This window comes from Equus asinus, chromosome 10 (genome assembly GCF_041296235.1).
Source record: "Equus asinus isolate D_3611 breed Donkey chromosome 10, EquAss-T2T_v2, whole genome shotgun sequence".
Taxonomy (NCBI): Eukaryota; Metazoa; Chordata; class Mammalia; order Perissodactyla; family Equidae; genus Equus; species Equus asinus.
Window position 1 is genome coordinate 79,177,244 of NC_091799.1, and position 19,824 is coordinate 79,197,067.

The 19,824-nt window shown below is 38.8% G+C and overlaps 2 protein-coding genes across 2 annotated transcripts in view; one reads left to right on the plus strand and one right to left on the minus strand.

Moving 5' to 3' along the window:
• The window catches only part of WDR70 (WD repeat domain 70), a 289,585-nt gene extending 286,937 nt beyond the window's left edge, over positions 1–2,648 (minus strand). The window contains exons 1-2 of the mRNA XM_014831227.3: positions 2,269–2,648; positions 2,113–2,178 (exon numbers count right to left, since the gene is read on the minus strand). Coding sequence (XP_014686713.1) covers positions 2,113–2,178; positions 2,269–2,293 — 91 coding nt within the window. The 5' untranslated portion in view covers positions 2,294–2,648. The remainder of the gene's footprint in view (positions 1–2,112; positions 2,179–2,268) is intronic.
• Positions 2,649–9,033: 6,385 nt separating this feature from the next.
• NUP155 (nucleoporin 155) overlaps positions 9,034–19,824 on the plus strand; it is a 62,808-nt gene continuing 52,017 nt past the window's right edge. The window contains exons 1-4 of the mRNA XM_014831239.3: positions 9,034–9,332; positions 12,072–12,209; positions 13,996–14,092; positions 16,893–16,963. Of these exons, the coding sequence (XP_014686725.1) occupies positions 9,176–9,332; positions 12,072–12,209; positions 13,996–14,092; positions 16,893–16,963 (463 nt within the window). The 5' untranslated portion in view covers positions 9,034–9,175. The remainder of the gene's footprint in view (positions 9,333–12,071; positions 12,210–13,995; positions 14,093–16,892; positions 16,964–19,824) is intronic.

The following is a 19,824-nucleotide window of genomic DNA, read 5'->3' on the forward strand; positions in this document are numbered from 1 at the left end:
CGGCAGAAGTGAGAGAGATCTGAAGTGTGATAAGGACTGGAGACACTGTAGTTTTAAGATGAAGGGGCAAGATGCAAGTAATGCAGGTACCTTAAGAAGCAGCAGCTAAGGGACTCGCACCTGACAGCCAGTAAAGAAACAGGGGCCTCAGCCTTAAAACCACAAGGAATCAAATTCTGACAAGAACCTGAATGAGCTTGGAAGGAATGTTGTACGTGCTTTTTTCAATACTAATACCTACTCCATGTTACTAAGAGTACAGTAAAAGTAGTACTCTATTTACATAATATTGACTTTGATATAAATCGAAACAGCTTTTCTGAAGGGCATTATGACAATATGTATCAAGAAGTTTTAAAAGATATATACCCAACTTTTTGGTTACTTTTTAACATTTACATTCTTTATAAGCAATTCCTCCTTTAAAAATCTACCCTATGGAAATATGCATAAAATCTCTTTTATGAAAGGAGATAAAAGAGTTATTTACAAAAATGTTCATTTTGGCATTAGTGATAAAAATTAGAATTAGAGGGCCAGATCCATGGCTGAGCAGTTAAAGTTCTGCACGCTCCACTTCAGCAGTCCAGGTTCACAGGTTTGGATCCTGGGTGCAGACCTACTCCACTCATCAGCCATACTGTGGAGGCATCCCACATACAAAACAGAGGTAGAATGGCACAGATGTTAGCTCAGGGCCATTCTTCTTCAAGCAAAAAAAAAAAAGAGAATTGGTTGGGGGCCGGCCCCATGGTCGAGTGGTTAAGTTCCTGTGCTCCACTTCAGTGGCCCAGTGTGTCGATGGTTCGGATCCTGGACGCAGACATAGCACTAATCATCAAGCTATGCTGAGGTGGCGTCCTACATGCCCAACGAGAAGGACCCACAACTAAAAATATACAACTATGTACTGGGGGGCTTTAGGGAGAAAAAGGACAAATAAAATCTTTTCAAAAAAAAAAGAGAGAGAGAAAGAATTGGCAACAGATGTTAGCTCCAGGCGAATCTTCCTCACAAAAAGAAAAAAGAAAAGAATTAGAAACTACATAGGGGAAAGTTAAAAGTATTACAAACTATGGCATTTCTATTAAATGGGCTACCACTCGGCCATTAAAAATCATGTTTTGGAAGAACATTTTATAATACCGGAAAATGCTCAAAATATTAAGGACAAATTATATATAAGAGAAATATAAAACCGTATACACAAATGATCTTAATTTTCTTAATAAATACACAACAGAAAAGACTGGAAAACAAATTAACAAGTCTTGATTTCTAGATCATGAGATTATGAATGAGTTTGCTCTTCCTTTTCATTTATTGTGTTGTTTAGATTTTCTCCTATGAAAATGTGTTACTTTTGAAATTAGGGCAAAAGCTATTTTAAAGAACTGAAACAAAGTAAGTACCACAGTATGTACTACAAAGGTCTATAGTACTTTTGTAGTCATGACCACTTAGGAAATAGTAAACATGTGGCTCAAGACATTACCAGAATAAGCGAATATATGAACAAACTAACAAGAGACCTGCCTCATTAGCCTAACATTTGTTCTCTCCAAGATCCAACAGAAATGGGGTGAGAAAACAATTTACATTTGTTCTTTTACTGAGAGCAATGTTTTCAACAGATGACTACATCTCTGTTCGAGGCCTTTATCTTGATCGCATAACTTGCCGTGACTAGGCTCTACAGAGAGACTGAAGTGAAGATTCTAGGGAAGAAGTGTTTAATAAACATTATAATATCACTTAATGGCCCATTTGTTGCCAGAAGGGCCATCTCATTATAGACCGCAATCGGTGGCTAGCTCTGTCTCAGGACGCAAAGTGAAAACTCCCTCTCCCAACCAACACCCTCCACCGCGTGGGTCACAAAGCAATTTTTCTTTCCCACAAGGCTTCCATAAGTGTCACCTGAGCCGATCCCATAGATAGGCAGGAGTCAGAAGACGAATGGGGAAAAGAGCGTCGAGAAATTGCAAGACAGATGCTAAAGTAATTAGGCCTGGCTCTGCGGCAGGTGCGGAACAGAGGCGACAGCTCGGCCTCCCCTCCCAACCTGTGGCTCTAAAAACCTCTGCAAAAGGAGACGGGGCAGTCACTCACCGAACCCTGTGAAGCCCATGGTGACCGCCAGCTGCGGGTCCGGTCCCGACGCGTCTGAGCCTGTCACTGGGGCAAAAGCAGAAAAGAAAGGTAGCCTCGTTACTGCGGCGCCCCCGGCCCCGCCCACCCCGTCCGGGCTCGCCCCACCGGACCCACCTTCGCTGGGCCCCGGGCGCTCCATGGCAGCCGTCCTGCGCAGAAACAGCACAGCCACAGCACAAACAGCAGCCGAGGACCCGCGGCAAACCCAGCAGGAAGTATCGCCTGCGAGCGACAGCGTCGCCGCCCGGGCCAAGAGCGGCACCTTCCGCGGAGGGCCCGCGGCCTGCTGAGCAGCGCCGCCCTAGCGGGCTGGCGGGGCACGAGCGCCGCCGACGCTGCCTTCTAACTCAACCTGCTGGATGGGAACATTGTCTGGAGTTTCCCCAAGGCTCTTTACCTTTTAAGACGCGTTAATGGCCAAGGTGACACTTAATCCTCTCAGAGTTCTAAAGAGAAGCCAACAAACTCCCTTTCTTTGCTTGTTGTCCTTCAGTATAAGGAAACTTCCACAGTTCTCCATCTTTTGAATATATTTTGAGGAAGAAACCAGTATCTAACACATGACTGAAAAGCACTCAGAAGCCATAAAGACCTGAGTAGGTAAGAGTTGTCAGAAAATGCTCTAAAGCTCATATTCTTACCCCAAGCCTCCCTCTATTAGCTATGCTTGGTTATAGAGTTTCCCAGACCACAGCAAGGGTTCCCAAAGCACTTAATTCACGTATGTCTTATATTTTCACTTCATATTGGTTTTAACGACTCCTTAGCTATGCTATGAACTGATGGCATATTATTTATCTTTATATTTCTGAATTCTAGCAAAACTATGTATAGACCTAATAAATGTTGCTGAATGAAAATATTTTCATAAAGATACTATCGGCCCCACCGCTACCTTAATCTCCTATCTCAAATTATGCTTTATCTATACACTCTAAATGATAATTATCAAGTCTAATATCATTTCCATTGCTCTTAGAATAAAATACAAAATTATTAACATGGCCTGCAAAGCCTTTCCAACTTCATTTTTTTCTATTTTCTACCACGCCAGTCTTCTTCCAGCTCTATAAGCACCCTCAGAACATGATGTCCTCAAAGCTGACTCTTCACCAACCCCATGCCCTTCATTTAACTCTAGCCATCCTTCAGTTCTCAAATTAAACGTCAATGCTCTTGTAAGCATTTACAGACCTTTATAGACCTCCAACCAAGTTAGGCCCCTCTATCTATCAGGTAATTTAGTATCCTTCCTTCATAGCACAGTGCCTATGTGGGCACTCAGTATTTGTTAAATGAATGAATAAGAAAAACAAAAGCAGTTGTGAAGGCAAAAGCTACTCCTCTTATATGCAGGATGTTATATAACTTGGGACAACAAAGTTTGGTCTCATCCCGAGATTACTGAACAGCAAAAGTCAAAAGTCAATGTGAACTCCAATCAATAAGGCTAGTTCATTGTACCTTTAACAAAATAAGTTATTAATGCGACTGTCTCTTTTCTGAGTACAGATAAGCAGACCTCAGGTAGTAGAATAGAACTTTATGAATACAGCTCATTATGTAACCAATGCCCCAAGCTTATAAACAGCTATTTCAGTTCCTCAGGAGTCAAGGACTTGTGGGTGAGAGCCTCAGATGACACATTTTTTTTTCTTTTAATAATTTAAATTTTTTAGAGCAGGTTAAAGTTCACAGAAAAATTGAGGGGAAGGTTCAGATTTCCTATATATTCCTTGCACGCACACACACATAGCCTATCCTTTTACTAACATCTCCCACTAGAGTGGTACACTTGTTACAAGTGATGAACCTACAGTGACACATCATAATCACCCAAAGTCCATAGTTCATATATGATTCACTCATGGTGTTGTACATTCTATGGGTTAGGACAAATTATAATGACACGCTTCCATTATGGTATCATACAGAGTATTTTCACTGCTCTAAAATTCCTGTGCTTTGCCTATTCATCCCTCCTTCTCCTCTCCCCCAACTCCTGCCAACCACTGGTATTTTTATTGTCTCTACAGTTTTGCTTTTCCCAGAATGTCATATAATTGGAATCATACAGTATGTAGCCTTTTCAGATTGGCTTCTCTCAGTAATATACATTTAAGTTTCCTCCATGTCTTTTCATGACTTAATAGCTCATTTCTTTTTAGCGCTGAAAAATATTCCATTGTCTGGATGTACCACAGTTTACTTATTCATTCACCTACTGAAGGACATCCTGGTTGCCTCCAAGTTTTAGCAATTTTTAATAAAGCTGCTACAAACATCCATGTGCAGGTTTTTGTGTGGATATAAGTTTTCAACTCATTTGGGCAAATATCAAGGAGCACGATTGCTGGATCATATGGTAAGAATATGTTTAGTTTTGTAAGAAACTGCCAAACTGTCTTCCGGAGTGACTGCACCATTTTGCATTCCCATTAGCAATGAATGAGAGTTCCTATTCCCCCACATCCTCACTAGCATTTGGTGTTGTCAGTGTTCCAGATTTTGGCCCTTCTAATAGGTATGTAAACGGTATCTCGTTGTTTTAATTTGCCTTTTCCTGATGATAAATGATGTGGAACTTTTCACATGCTTAATTGCCATCTGTATATCTTCTTTGGTGAAGTGTCTGTTAAGGTCTCTGCCCCATTTTTTTAACTTGTGCGTGAGGAAGATTGTCACTAACATCTGTTGCCAATCTTCCTCTATTTTATATGTGGGACAACACCACAGCATGGTTTGATGAGTGGTACGTAGGTCCGTGCATGGGATCCAAAGCCGCGAATCCTGGGCCGCTGAAGTGGAGCACGCAAACTTAAGCACTACAGCACCAGGCCAGCCCTTTTGGCCAATTTTTTAATCAGATTGTTTGTTTTCTTATTGTTGAGTTTTAAGACTTCTTTGTATATTTTGGATTACAGTCCTTTATCAGATGTGTCTTTTGCAAATATTTTCTCCCAGTCTGTGGCTTGTCTTCTCATTCTCTTGACGCTGTCTTTCGCAGAGCAGAAGTTTTTTAATTCTAATGAAGTCCAGCTTATCAACTATTTCTTTCATGGATCATGCCTTTGCTGTTGTATGTAAAGTCATCGCCCTACCCAACTCATCTAGATTTTCTCCTGTGTTATCTTCTGGGAATTTTACAGTTTTGTGTTTTACATTTAGGTCTGTGATCTATTTTGAGTTAATGTTTGTGAAGGGTGTAAGGTCTGTGTCCAGATTCATTTTTTTGCATATGGATGTCCAGTTGTTCTAGCACCATTTGTTGAGAAGATTTCATTGTAGATACATAAATTTCTAAACTACAAAGTACTTGAGAAAAAAAAGGAAAGTAGATATCATCAACCAGTGGAAGTAGATAATCATGATCATTACAGAAAATTCACAGGAAGATGTATTTGCTTTTGCTAAAAGATAGAGTCAATAATTGCACTAGTGGAGGCTTCTACATTAATCTCTTTTTTTTTTTCTGGTTTTGTTTGCATGAAACATCTTCATAATAAAGTTGTTAAGTGTGCCAGGGCAACTTTGATTTTCTTGAAGCAAACCAAGTGAATTTATTCATAAATCAAATATTTGAGGGGCAGGATAGCGTCTTCATGTGCTTCAAATTCCTCATCTGTTAAGTGGATAATCTAATAATAGCAACTATCTGCTCATAGGTTTTTCTGGTGATTGAATGAGTTAATTCTCATAAAGCAATTAGAATAGTGCCTGGCATATATTACACACTCAATAAATGCTGGCCATTATTAAGTGCCAGATGCTAGTAAGAGTGGTGAAGACACTGCCCTCACAGAATTTCCATTCTAATGAAGAGACTTTTTAAAACCTTAAATACCTAAGTGGGCTACAGAGTTGACTTAAATCAGAAACATAGGAAGCTACTTGAACAGTAGTTCTCAAATGTCTTCTGCAGACTCCTTTAACAGTGTCCATGAGATTGAAACTATTTTCATTATAGTAGTAAGACATCATTTGCCTTTTTCATTCTATTGGCATTTGCACTGATAATGCAAAAGCAATGATGGGTAAAACTGCTAGTGCCTCAACATAAATCAAGGCAATGACAAGCAACCTGTCGTAGTCACTGCATTCTTCACTGTTACATACCCCTTGTAAACAAAACTAGTTTCCCTTTAAAACATCCATAATAAAGCCATAACATTATTAATTTTATTAAATCTTGACTGGAGTATTTAACTTTCGAATACACTGTGTGACAAAATGAGAAGTACTCACAAAGCACTTCTGATGCATATCAAAGTATGATGAGTCTCTCAAAAAAAACCTTATTTGTGCAATTGACTTGTTAGCTTTTTCAAGAAACACCATTTTTACTTAAAAGTATGACTCACAAAATACATTCAGACTTAAGAATTTGCCAGACATTTTCTCAATAATGAATTAAATAAGTTTGTCACTTCAAGGAAAACAACTCGCTGTACTTGTTGCTAATGGAAATCAGACCTTTCAGAGAAAATTAGAATCTTGAAAAACTTGAACCAACCACCATAAGCTTGACAGCTTCCCAATACTTAAAAGATTTTTCTGATAAGATAGGTAGTGATATTAACGTGATCTTTTTTCATATTGGTTAATGAAATCTATCAACATTTGGAAGTTCTGCATAACTCAGAGAACCAGTATTTCCCAAATGACCAACACACAATGTTACAGAATCATGCATAGATAAAAGATGCATTCAAAGTACAAGACAGACCCGTGGATTTTAATTTAGCAAAGTTCAAAAAAATTTACTGATGGTTTCAAATTCCACATCACAACTAAGCTTTAAGAAACTACCATTTATCAAGTTTTGGCACTACCAGAGGAGAATATTCACAAGTGTCTAAAAAGGTTATTAAAATACTTCTCCCTTTTCCAACTACATCACTGTGTGAGGTCTGCTTTTCTTTATATACCTCAACTAAACAACATATCACAACATATTGATAGCAGATGCGGATATGAGAATCTAGCTATCTCTTATTAAGCCAGATGTTTAAGAGATTTGCAAAAATGTAAAATAGTGCCATTCTTCTCACTAATGTTTTAGTATTGGAAAGTATGGCAATTTTTCATAAAATGTGTTATTTATATTAACAAGGATTAGGCTTATTATTCTTTAAACTACTTTTTAAACTCATTTTTATGAGATATTAGCAATTATTGACAACTATAACTTACACAAAACAAAAACTCTTTGGATTTCTTAATCTTTAAGGGTATCAAGAGTTCCTGAGATCAAAATGTTTTAGAATCGCTGTTCTAGAGAAGACTTCAGCAAACTTTTCCTGTAAAGGGGTATATGGTAAATATTTTAGGTTTGATGCCACGTGGCCTGTGTAGCAACTACTCAACTCAGCAGTTGTAGCTGGAAAGTAGCCATAGGCAATATGAAAAGCCCCCCAGGAATGCTGCTGCTGTGCAGGAATATTAGAACAGTATCGCTAGATTATCCAATTTGTGGAGTTGAAAACTCTCAATTGTATATTTTGTCTCAAATTAAAAACGAACTTAACACTGTACCAGACCATCAGTTTTCAACCTGGGGTGTACCAAATAAAGAAAATTGACAGCTGGAGACCCATCTGCCTATTTATCTACCAATAACACAAATCTAATTTTTCCTGGTATATTTGCTATGAGGTCTTAAATTATATGTATAGATCTGTAATGTCACAGAACTTTAATAGTCAGAAATTTAGTCAACCACTTATTTGAGGGAGTAACAAGTAATTCGAGTAGAAAAGACCAATTATAGTATTCTGTATTGACTTGCTAAACTGTGAATAATGTAACCGGATGAAGCTTACTTAGGTTAAATTTTAAATAAGGACTAATTCTAATAATTCTAAATAAAGTCTGCTGTTTGAAGGCTTTGATTTATCCACTCAAGTCGCTTTCTGTATGAAATGAAGCCTTATCTTAGCTCTCCTTGCTCATTTCTCTTATCCTTCTACTGTAGTTAATATATAGCCCGCAGAAAAATCATGGTGATGCACTCTAATGCTTTGCTTGTGTGTCTCTGCACGAAGCACCTTAAGGACAAGAATGTTGAATCAGTTTGATATTCCCGGCACCAAACACGGTGCCTGACATAACTAAAGAATTCGGTTTCTGTAGAAGGTCTGGGTGATCATTGGGTGGCCTACTTTATACTGGTCCCTCTATCATGTGCCGGAGATGAAAAGATGAATTAGAATCCTCTGCTTCCTCTCTGTAATGGGAAACAAAGCAAGCTAGCAGCCCCCTGCACGCAGCGAACGATTCCGTAAACACATAATTATTCACGGTAACGGACCACAAAGTCAGCCGGTAGCGATACACAAATAGAAAAGCCTGATGAATTTTCATTCACACTGAAGCTCACTGTAGCGAAATTCTGGTTCATATGCAAACTGTTTGTCACAACAAACTACCAACTCCTATCTACTTGCAGAAGAGAAGTTATTTGGACACCAAAGAAATTGACGCGCATGCTCTTAAATAGTTGCAGTTGCGGGGTTCCGACCTCCGAAGCTCGCGGCATTCAGAACCAGCGCGCGCTAAACCCATCGGAACGTGTGCAGCCGGCGCTGCACCCGCACCACCAGGACCCCGCCTACCCCGTCCCTTCTTCCTCCCTCCCTCCTCCCCACCCGTCCCGACCCCGTCCCGTCCTCTCCTTCCCTGATCCTTCCCCTGTCCCCTTCCTTCCTCCCTTCCCTGAACAACCTCCTCGGATTTCCCGCTTCCCCACCCCCAAACACCCAGCCAGACGCTTCGAAACAGCCTCCTGCTCACTCGCTCCACCCCCAACGTCCAGCCCCCTCAACGGTTTCCCCTCCCTAGCTCCAAAACGGCATCTTCAAATTCCCCACTTCACGAACCGGAAGTGCGTCATGCACAGGCGCCGAGGTGCTTGTTTGGCGCGCGCGCCCCAAGTCGCTGGTCTGAGCAAGTGTCTTGGGTTTTCTCATTTTTCTCGTTGGTTTTTGACTTTTTGTGGACGCTGGTGTCTCGGATTTTAGAGATGCCGTCTTCTTTGTTGGGCTCGGCGACGCCGGCCTCCACGTCGGCCGCAGCCCTACAGGAAGCTCTGGAAAATGCGGGGCGGCTCATCGACCGTCAGTTGCAGGAAGACCGCATGTACCCGGACCTTTCCGAGCTGCTCATGGTGTCTGCCCCAAGTGAGTGATCGGTGCCCATTTAGTGACTCTGCTTTCTCAGCCGAAAAGATTCGCCTGACTCCCTAACTAGGTCCTTATCCCCAGGGTGGACCAGGCGAGGACATCTTGAGTTTAGGGCGCTGTTGGCTGCATTTTGAAGATCGAAAAAGAGCCTGTGTTCCGTTTTTTTCCTGTCCTCACTTTCTTCATTGCAGGTACTTGAGAGGGTAGGAGTAAAGAGCAAGCCCGCATTTGAAGCAGGAAGAGGCGAAGACCCCGACCTTAGTGAGCTCCTGACTGTCACCAAGTGTTTTTTGCTCAGGCCAGATGAGGAGGATCACCTGATCCAAGTCTCATCATTGTTAATTCCTCCTATTAATATTAGAGTAAAACGGAAGAGCAAACGGAGTTAATTGGTGATTTGCCGTGTTCTCTCAAGGATAAGCTTTATTCGGTGTAGAGTTAGTGTAATATGAACTGCTGGAACGCGTTAAGAACTACCAGTGGAATAAAGGAGGAGAACAGAGGAATCAGCAGTGCTAATGGACAGGTAGGGTGAGGTAGAGTATGTGCCCATGAAAGACAGGTAACTGGAAAATATTTTAGCAGGTTTAAATTATGGCCAGGCTTCTCAAGAGATGTAGATTACAAAAGTTGCTAGAAAAAAGTGACCCCTTTGGGAGATGAAAATTGGAGAAAAGCAGAGAAGTGTAGATAAGATTGAGTCAAGATTTTTGGTAAGCAAGAAGCAGGATAAAATAACCAGGATAATCTGTGCAATATAAAACTAAAAGATGCCTCTGACAATTTATAAAAATCATTATTTGAGTAGACTTGTGATCAGAGAAAAGATGGAAACAAAGATATTTGTTCCTGACAGGTACTTACTCGTGGGCTTGTCTTATGAGAACTGAGTGACTTATCTAGCAACACTTATCTTGAACAGCATTACTCACTTTGACATCCTTAAATTTGAAAGCAGGGTTTAAAAACAGTCCATACCTTGTGGTCCTCTCATCATATCTGACCCCAATCCTCCCTATCCACCTGGACACACACCTCCCTCTTCAACCTGATCTGTCCCTGTTCCATCGTATTCTCAACCCCCTTGTTCCAGTCTCACTAAATTTAACATGTTTTCCATAAGAAGCCCCCTCTTCAGGATTTTATTTACATGTACTCTTCATCATTTCTGGAATATTCTTCTTTGCCTGACAAACACTTCTTCCAGACTCCCTTAAATATCACTTTCTCTGTGAAGGCTTTCTTAACTATTAACATGCTCACCAGTTATTAATTCCATCCTTTGTGTTCCCACTGCCATTTAACACGTGCAATGTTTTATTAAAATTATGTTTTAAGATTAAATGAGATGTCTGGGATTTGCTTCAAAAAAAATTCTTAGAGTAGATAGTGAAATACAAATCTTCCTCAACTTATGATGGGGTTGTGTCCCAATAAACCCATCGTAAGTTGAAAATACTAAGTCAAAACTGTATTTAATGCACCTAACCTGCCAAACATGATAGCTTAGCCTAGCCTACCTTAAACATGCTCAGAACTCACATTAGCCTACAGTTGGGCAAAATCATCTAACACAAAGCCTGTTTTATAGTAAAGTGTTGAATATCTCATGTAATTTATTTAATACTGTACTGAAAGTGGAAAACTGAATGATTGTATGGGCACAGAATGGGTTGTAAGTGTATGGGTTATTTACCCTCTTGATCGCCTAGCTGATTGGGAGCTTCGGATCGCTGCTGCTGCCCAGCATCTCGATAGACTATCATATTGCATATCGCTAGCCCAGGAAAAGATCAAAATTCAAAATTTGAAATGCAGTTTCTACTGAATGTGTACCACTTTTGCACCATTGTAAAGCAGGAAAGTCATGAGTTGAACCATTGTAAGTTGGACTGTCTATAAATGAAACCTCATTGGGCATCTTATTGGTAATTGTTGAAGCTGGAGAATCAGTACAGAGGGATTGATTGCATTTTTCTCTCTAGTTGTATATATTTTTAAAATTACCGTAATACATTTAAAATTGTTTTACATGTCAGTTTTACCCAACATCTTTGTACGTTAAGAGAGCCTGAAAATGTGCCTGGGATAAATAGGTCATCAGTCAAATCTAAGAACACCTTGTTCAGGACTAGGAAACACAGGCTGCATTTGACCAGCCCTTAGTGTCTGAGTCTTAGAGCACAAGAAAGGTTGCCAAATGAGAACTCTTTATAGAGCAGTCTGTGATTTTTCTCCCCAATAAAATATTGCTTATGTGGTATTATTTGTTTTTATCTAATTGGTCTGGGAAAGAAATCTAATGGAAAAAGGCATGGGTTGTTTTAATCTATAAATGTTTAAGTGGGAAAAGAAATAGCTGTTTTTCCCCAATCAATATTTTGTTTGTCCACAGTTGTTTTAGCTGAGAATCACAAAGCAGTTTTAGAAATATTTTCTCTTTTCGGATTAGCAAAATAATAGGAAAACACTAAATTAATGAACTGAACATTTCCTTTCTTATGGAATAAGTCTTTGTGAAAGATAGCCTTCTGTTCAGTACTGAAACCAGTAATTGCCTCCACCTTGACACTGGAATTTTTCAGGCCTCCTTTGTCTCAGGTCAGAACTACTTTATTCTCCTGCACCTTTGGAACCACCAAATGGGTGATTTTTTTGTGGCTTACAGTGTTTCTGTATGCCTAGTTGATGCTCAACACATTATTTTACATAAATGCTTCATTTTATTTTTTGTAGATAATCCCACTGTTTCTGGCATGTCAGATATGGATTATCCTCTACAAGGACCTGGTTTGCTGTCAGTACCCAACCTTCCAGACATCAGTTCCATCCGAAGAGTTCCTCTCCCACCTGAACTTGTTGAACAGTTTGGACGTATCCTATTACTTTGTTTTTAACAAAAAATTTTAAAATTGATATTCTCATTTTTATAAGTCATTTTTAATTAGTGTGTTGTATATAAGTTCATTTGAGGGTTTTATTCAAAATACATTTAAGTATGTGGTTAGTTTGCCATGTGCCTGGAAAATTTCATATAAAATTGAATGTTGAAAATTGAGTGACATTTTAATTATTTAATTATTTTGGGACATCGAGAGGAGTGAATTGTTTACAAGGAACTCTGCAGTTTTGAATGATACATTGCAAAGTATTATTTTCCAATTAAGTGCTATATGAGGAAGCTTTTACTACTACCCTTTTCAGTTCAAAGACCTATAATTTTCATTTTTATTTTTTCCCATATTTTAACATTTTAAAACAGTTGTGGCTCTAACAATATTTAAAAACAAACAAAACTGCCACATAGTTATTTTTTCTCAAAGTTTTTGGTATGTTTTTATACTTGGAGTTAAAGTTTATAAGTGATCACATTTCTAAAGACCTCAATAAGAATCCATATCTGAAGATATAAGAGACTGAGATACTAATGGCATCTTCACAGTCTGAGTAGCTAGAGGAGTTTTCTTACCCTCTAAAAATAAAGATTTTGTTTGATTTTCTTAAAGTGTGGCAAACCCTATAAAAGCACTAGATCTATAGTTATTTGCTAGGAAGGTTTTATATCATTCTACTGCTCTCATAATAAAGACTTCAAGATACTGTATAAAAATTAAATCTGAGACTTTTAAAAGGATATTAATCTATTTAGAGTAAAAGGGTTTCATATTTTAGTATAGTGATTTAGAAATAGAAAGGAGGGGCTGGCCCAGTGGCGCAGCAGTTAAGTTCGCACGTTCTGCTTCTCGGCGGCCCGGGGTTTGCCGGTTTAGATCCCAGGTGCGGAGATGGCACCGCTTGGCAAAAGCCATGCTGTGGCAGGCGTCCCACGTATAAAGTAGAGGAAGATGGGCGTGGATGTTAGCTCAGGGCCAGTCTTCCTCAGCAAAAAGAGGAGGATTGGCAGTAGTTAGCTCAGGGCTTCCTCAAAAAAAAAAGAAAAGAAATAGAAAGGAAATGGAAAATTGCTTATAAAATAAATAGAAAAACTAGTAAAATCTAATAAATATTTTTCTTAAAATTTTCAGTGTTTCTCTGAGACTTTGTAAAATAGTATTATTAAGTATATGATGCACCTTATCCCATACTCTACCTTTGCTTGGTTTCTTAATATTCTTTAATCCTCTGATAATACCATACTCTATCAAAGACATTTTCTTTAGTTAGGGAATTATTTTGTTTTCAGGACTGTTTCATTGTCTTATGATTATTTAACATAATTCTTTGTCTGTTTTTCAATTGCACTATATACGAGGTTTGCAGATTGTCACCAAGCTATGACTTTAGCATCCTGTGTGCTTTTTTTTTAATCACTCTTGCTCTTAGACATTGGAAAAACTGTCCCAGTAAAACAGTTTTTTAGTGTCAAAGTTCACTGGTGGTGTTCATAATTAGTATTCTTTTTTTAAGTTAGTAAAAACAATACATTTGTCCTTCAGAATACATTTTAAGTGGTCAGATAGCATTATTTAGAAATTATAAACTTTGTGTTCATGTCATTCACTAAGGCTTTCATTGGAAATCAAGATATTTCATTTGCTCTTTCTGTTAAAGTATGGACAGGGCATGATTTTTTAATCACTAATTTTAAATCAAAATCTTTTGAAACAAGTTTAACAAAGATGAGATTGAAATTTTTATCCTTACATCCACACTACCTCAGATATGCAGTGTAACTGCATGATGGGTGTGTTCCCTCCTATCAGCAGAGCTTGGCTCACAATTGACAGTGACATATTCATGTGGAACTATGAAGATGGGTATGTATTGAAGGCTGATTTGCTTTACCATGATTAGAATTTAGATTATCTTTATTGCAGCTAGTGATCTACTCATTAAAAGCTGCCTGGTTTATCTTTCATTTGTCTAACGGCTGAGTCAGTGCTTCCCAGTATGCATACCAGTCACCTGGGAATAAGGTTAAAATGTGGATTCCATTATAATAGTTCTGAGTGAGGCTCAAGAGGCTGTATGCATTTGTAACAAGCTTCCAGGTGATGCTGCCATTCTGAGTACCACTCTGAATAGCAGGGACCTATTTTCCAAGCTCTCATTTTGCAGTAAATAGTCTGTCAGTAATTCTTGAGGCCAGCCGTAGTGGTCTAGTGGTAAGATGCAGCCCAGGTCTGTTTCCCAGTCAGGGAACCACCTGTCTGTTGGTTGTCATACTGTGGCACTGCATGTTGCTTTGATGCTGAAAGCTGTGCAACTGGTATTTTAAATACCAGCAGGGTCACCATGGTGGACAGATTTCACTGGAGCTTCCAGACTAAGACAGAGTAGGAAGAAGGACCTAGCCACTCTCTTCCAAAAAAATTGGCCATGAAAACCCTGTGAATATCAGTGGAACATTATCTGATATAGCACTAGAAGGTGAAAGAAACATGCAAAAAGACCAGGAAGAGTTCTGCTGTGCTGGACACAGGGTCACTGGGAGTTGGAATCAACTCAAAGGCACTAACAACAAAATTCATTGAGAGATGATTTGATGTTCTTGTTTTTTGGTTTTTTTTTCTTTTGAGGAAGATTAGCCCTTAGCTAACATCTGCTGCCAATCCTCCTCTCTTTGCTGAGGAAGACTGGCCCTGAGCTAACACCCATGCCCATCTTCCTCTACTTTATATGTGGGACGCCTACCACAGCATGGCTTGCCAAGCAGTGCCATGTCCACACGCAGGATCCGAACCGGCGAAACCCGGGCCGCCGAAGCGGAATGTGCAAACTTAACTGCTGCGCCACTGGGCCAGCCCTGCAGTTTGATCATCTTTTTTTTTTTTAAAGATTGGCACCTGGGACAACTGTTGCCAATCTTCTTTTTTTTTCTGCTGCTTTTTTTCTCCCCAAATCCCCCCAGTACATAGTTGTATATTTTAGTTGTAGGTTCTTGTTGTGGCACATGGGATGCCACCTCAACATGGCCTAACAACCAGTGCCACGTCCACACCCAGGATCCAAACCCTGGGCCGCCAAAGTGGAGTGCGAGAACTTAACCACTTGGCCACGGGGCCGGCCCCTGAAAGTTTTTCTATTTGCATTAATATCTAACATAGTCATTCATTTAACAAATACATTGAGCTTATTGTGTATCAAACACTGTGCTAAAAACAGTATTGAATGATATAAGCGTAGTCCTGGACCACATGGAAGGTACAGTCCAACCTTACTGTATGTTCAAACTAGAACTCATTTAAAGAAAAATTATTTGAACAACGTGCTTATTGAAAAGTCTAGGCAGAAGTACTGGGTATAAATCTTTAGTTCAAAAATTCAATTCTGTGAAATTTTATAGGCTTAGTTTCAGTTATTCCATTAGTTTTCTATTTATAAATCCTAAATCCATCTGGATGATAGAAAGATAATCTTATTTGATTCATTGTTCCCTAACCCCCAACTCTCCCGGTATTAGTCTTAGTTTCCAGAGGTTGTGCTCATTATCAGAGGAGCCTATATGATTCCACAGCATGGGAAAATGAGGAAACCTGGTCCACCATAATTTGCCATTTAGGTGTTTTCTTTCTGTTTGCATGGCCCTTTTCAGGACAACGGGAAGTTTTCTTCAAAGTCTGGATCATACGGTTTTTTCCCTGGTGTTTATCCTGTTTGGTATTCTCTGAGCTTCTTGGGTCTTTGGTTTCATGTCTTTCATTATTTTTGGAAATTTTTTCACCCACTGTCCAAATATTTTTTCTGCCCCGTTCTCTCCCTCTGCTGAGATTTCAGTTACACTTTTGTTAGACTGATGTTATCCGACAGACTTTGGATGCTCTGTTCTGCTTTTTGTTTCTCTGCTTTTTTTCCCTTTTTTTGTTTCAATTTGGACAATTTCTATTGACCTAACTTCAGGTGTACCGATTCTTTCATTAGTTGTGTCAAGTCTTTCTGGTAGTTTGGACCTCTGGCTCATAGATAGTCTGGTTCTGTTGATTTTTGTTTCTTGACAGTGGGCTTTTTTTTTCTTGCTTTTTTGTGTCTCATGTTTTTTGATTGAAAGTGGACATCATGTATAGGACAATGAATACTGCAGTAAGTAATATCCTTAGAAATGGGCATGTGTCTTGCTAGGGCCTGGCAGGTAGGCCTTTGTTGTGGAGGAAGTTGACTTTTTCCAAGTCAGAAGTTGAGCTGAATTTGGTTTTGTTGTTGCTATGGTTATCCTCAGTGGATCATAGGTTTCAAATTCCTTTGGAATTATCTTACACTTAGGGTACAGGTTGGGTTGTTGGGGATTTTTTCTCAATGCTCCTGTTCCACCCTCAGCCATAGGCTTTCCCTGTGAGCCTGTTCTGTAGAGGATGTACCCTCTCTATACTCTTGCCCCTGCTCCAGTGGTAGATCACTGTTATTTGAGACTGCAACCTGGTTTGGAAGGAATGGGGAGCAGCATTCCCTGTTTTCCTTTTCCTGCTTAGCCTTAGGCAGGGCTGTGTGCCTGGGTCTTGGAACTGAAACAGTTTTGTTTGCTGGCTTATTTTTCCTTATATTTATAGCCTTAAAGAGTCTTATAAGATAAAACTTGGTTTTCTTTTTGTGTATGACATGTTTTTCTTTAACTCTTGACAGAGGAGACCTTGCTTATTTCGATGGACTTAGTGAGACTATTCTTGCTGTGGGGCTTGTGAAACCAAAAGCTGGTAAGAGATAAAAATAAAAGGATTAAATTATGTTTGTATATACATAGACTCCCAGGTGTTTTAGTACTGAATGATAACACATTTTAAGAAGTTGAATTTCCTGTTGAAGTTTTGTTCTGAATTACTAATAATTAGAAATATATAAAGTCATTAGAAATATTTAACAGTTTACTCACTTTATAAGTGAGTCTGCCTTTAAAATTGTTAAGTTGTAGTTCTTGAATTTTATCTTGATTTTTGTTACTCTGTCTTGATTTACCTTGTTTTTTACATTATACATTTTTCATCAGTTACTGAATTTAATCTAAAAAACATTTTTGTCTCTGCATTTTTTAAGTTTTGCTTGCCCATGGAAGTGACAACAGAGTTCACAATCTTAGAGAAGTCATAATTATTGTTTAACTTACAGTTATAACTTCATTATGTCAGATCTTTTATCAAGCTACTGAGGAGCAGAATTGATTGGTTTAAATTTAATATACATCCCTTGAATGTGCCTTCTTTTTTTTTTTTTAAAGATTGGCACCTGAGCTAACACCTGTTGCCAGTCTTGTTTTTTGTTTTTTCTGCTTTTTCTCCCCAAATCCCCCCAGTAGATAGTTGTATATTTTAGTTGTGGGTCCTTCTCGTTGTGGCATGTGGGATGCCTCCTCAACATGGCCTGATGAGTGGTGCCATGTCCTCGCCCAGGATCCGAACTGGCAAAATCCTGGGCCGCTGAAGTGGAGTGCACAAACTTAACCACTCAGCCATGGGGCCAGCCCCTGACTGTCCCTTCTTACTAGAGGAAATAATAGATAAAATTCACTTGTTTCCATGTAGACAAGGAGAACAGATTAGTGGCTACCAGGGTAAAGTGGGCATGGAGGGTGAGCACAAAAGGTGAAGAGGTGCACCTACAACATGGCTGACAAACAATAATGTACAACTGAAACTTCACAAGATTGTAAACTATCATAATCTCAATAAAAACTCAAAAAAAAATTCACTTGTTTGCAAAGCCTAAATAAAATTTTTTAAGGTCATGGCCATTTTAAAATTACAATACTTTGCATAAGTATAAACATGCAGTTTTGTTTTAGTTAGTAGTTTAAAGCAACTTGCATTTCTCTCTCTCTTTTTTTTTTTGGTGAAAAAGATTGGCCCTAACCTAACATCTGTTGCCAATCTTCCTCTTTTTTTTTTCTCTCCAAAGGCCCCCAGTACATAGTTGTATATCCTAGTTGTAGGTCCTTCTAGTTCTTTGATGTAGGACGCCTTCTCAGCATTGCCTGACAAGCCATGCTAGGTCCATGCCCAGGACCTGAACCAATGAACCCTGGGCCGCTGAAGCAGTGTGTGCAAAGTTAACCATTCAGCCATGGTGCTGGCCCCCAAACATGCAGTTTTATACAGTTTGTATGATTGCAATGGAAATGTATTTCCTTTACATAGAATCTCAAAGCAGTCTTTACTCTGGTATTTGTCTGTCTGTCTTGTTTTTTCATTGAGAAGTTTATTCATATAAAAGTCAACAACTCTTTCTGCCCCATTGTAGTAAATTCTCCATCTAAAACAAATAGTAAAATTTTGTTCCACTCAAATGTAAATTTTAGTGCAAAATTGAAATTATGGCATAGTCTTTGATGTGGTAGCGAAGTTGTCTTTGATAATTAAACGATTCTGACTTTGCTGTCAATTACTGAAAATTCTGACTCTCAAAAATATGTTACAGCTAACAAAGTCCTTTTCTTACTTCGTCTTTTGCAAGGGAACATTGTCAAGTTAAAGTCATCTTTTTCTAAGTCAAGCTTTTTGACAAAGGTCTGCTTTATTGATGCTTTCTATGTAAGCAAGAAGATTCAATTTTATGATTGTTTGAATAATAAAACACAAGAATTCCTCAGTGTTTTTAGTATTTCCAGGTTTTTGCCTACAGAGAAATTGACAAGGCTTAATCACACTTTTCAAGTTCAAAAAATCTTTCTTGTGTATGGAAAGATTCACATCATTGTCCAGCTTCAATCTCATCTTCCAGGGAGGCAACTTAGTCAAAAGAGCTTGTTGCTTTTGGGCAGTATTCCTTACAGGGATTATATGATTATAAGTTAAACTATTTACCTCATCTGTATGACCCAATAGAGCTGCCACCTAAGTCAAATCACATATAAACTTCTTCCTGCAAGTTATTCTTAGAATAATCTTTCCTTGTGTCTCCAAGAAAGTAAACCTCCTACCTCAAGTTTAGTCAACTACTTCTGGAAAGCCAGTGAACTTCTTGGTAGATGAGAAGAACTTTATATTTTCCTATTTCTGGACAAAATCTCTTGAAAAGTTCATGCTATCATTGAAGTTGCCTTTGAAGTTGAAGGTGCCGTTGGCCAAGTTTTTGGTGCAAAAGCATGCCTTGTGGAATGCAGTAAGTTAGGGTTCTGTTAAGTTTCTTCATCAAAGCAGCAAAAACAGATGTTTTGCAAAGGATCCTAAGTGCTCATATTTACACAAGCACAAAACTTTCTTTCAAAATTGTATTGAACAGTGAGACGTTTCACCGTTCCAAAGACCTGAAGGACAATGGCAGTTTCTAAAAGGTGCTAATAAGATGTGCACTCTGTAGATAAGAAGTGAGAATTGACTAAAGTGAAATGTAAGTCTTTTGACCTGTTGCATCCTGAAAGGAAGTGGCTTCCAATTTTACTATCTCCTGTTTCAAAATACTTGAATAAATTATGAAAGATTTCAGAGAAGATAGCATCATTTGATGAGGTGCTACTTTATTTATCTTCCTTTAAAGAAAATCTAAGTTTTCATAAAGTTCAGACTTTTTAAATCAACTTACAATGAAATATCAGGTGTATTTTGAGATCAGTAAGACAAGAAGT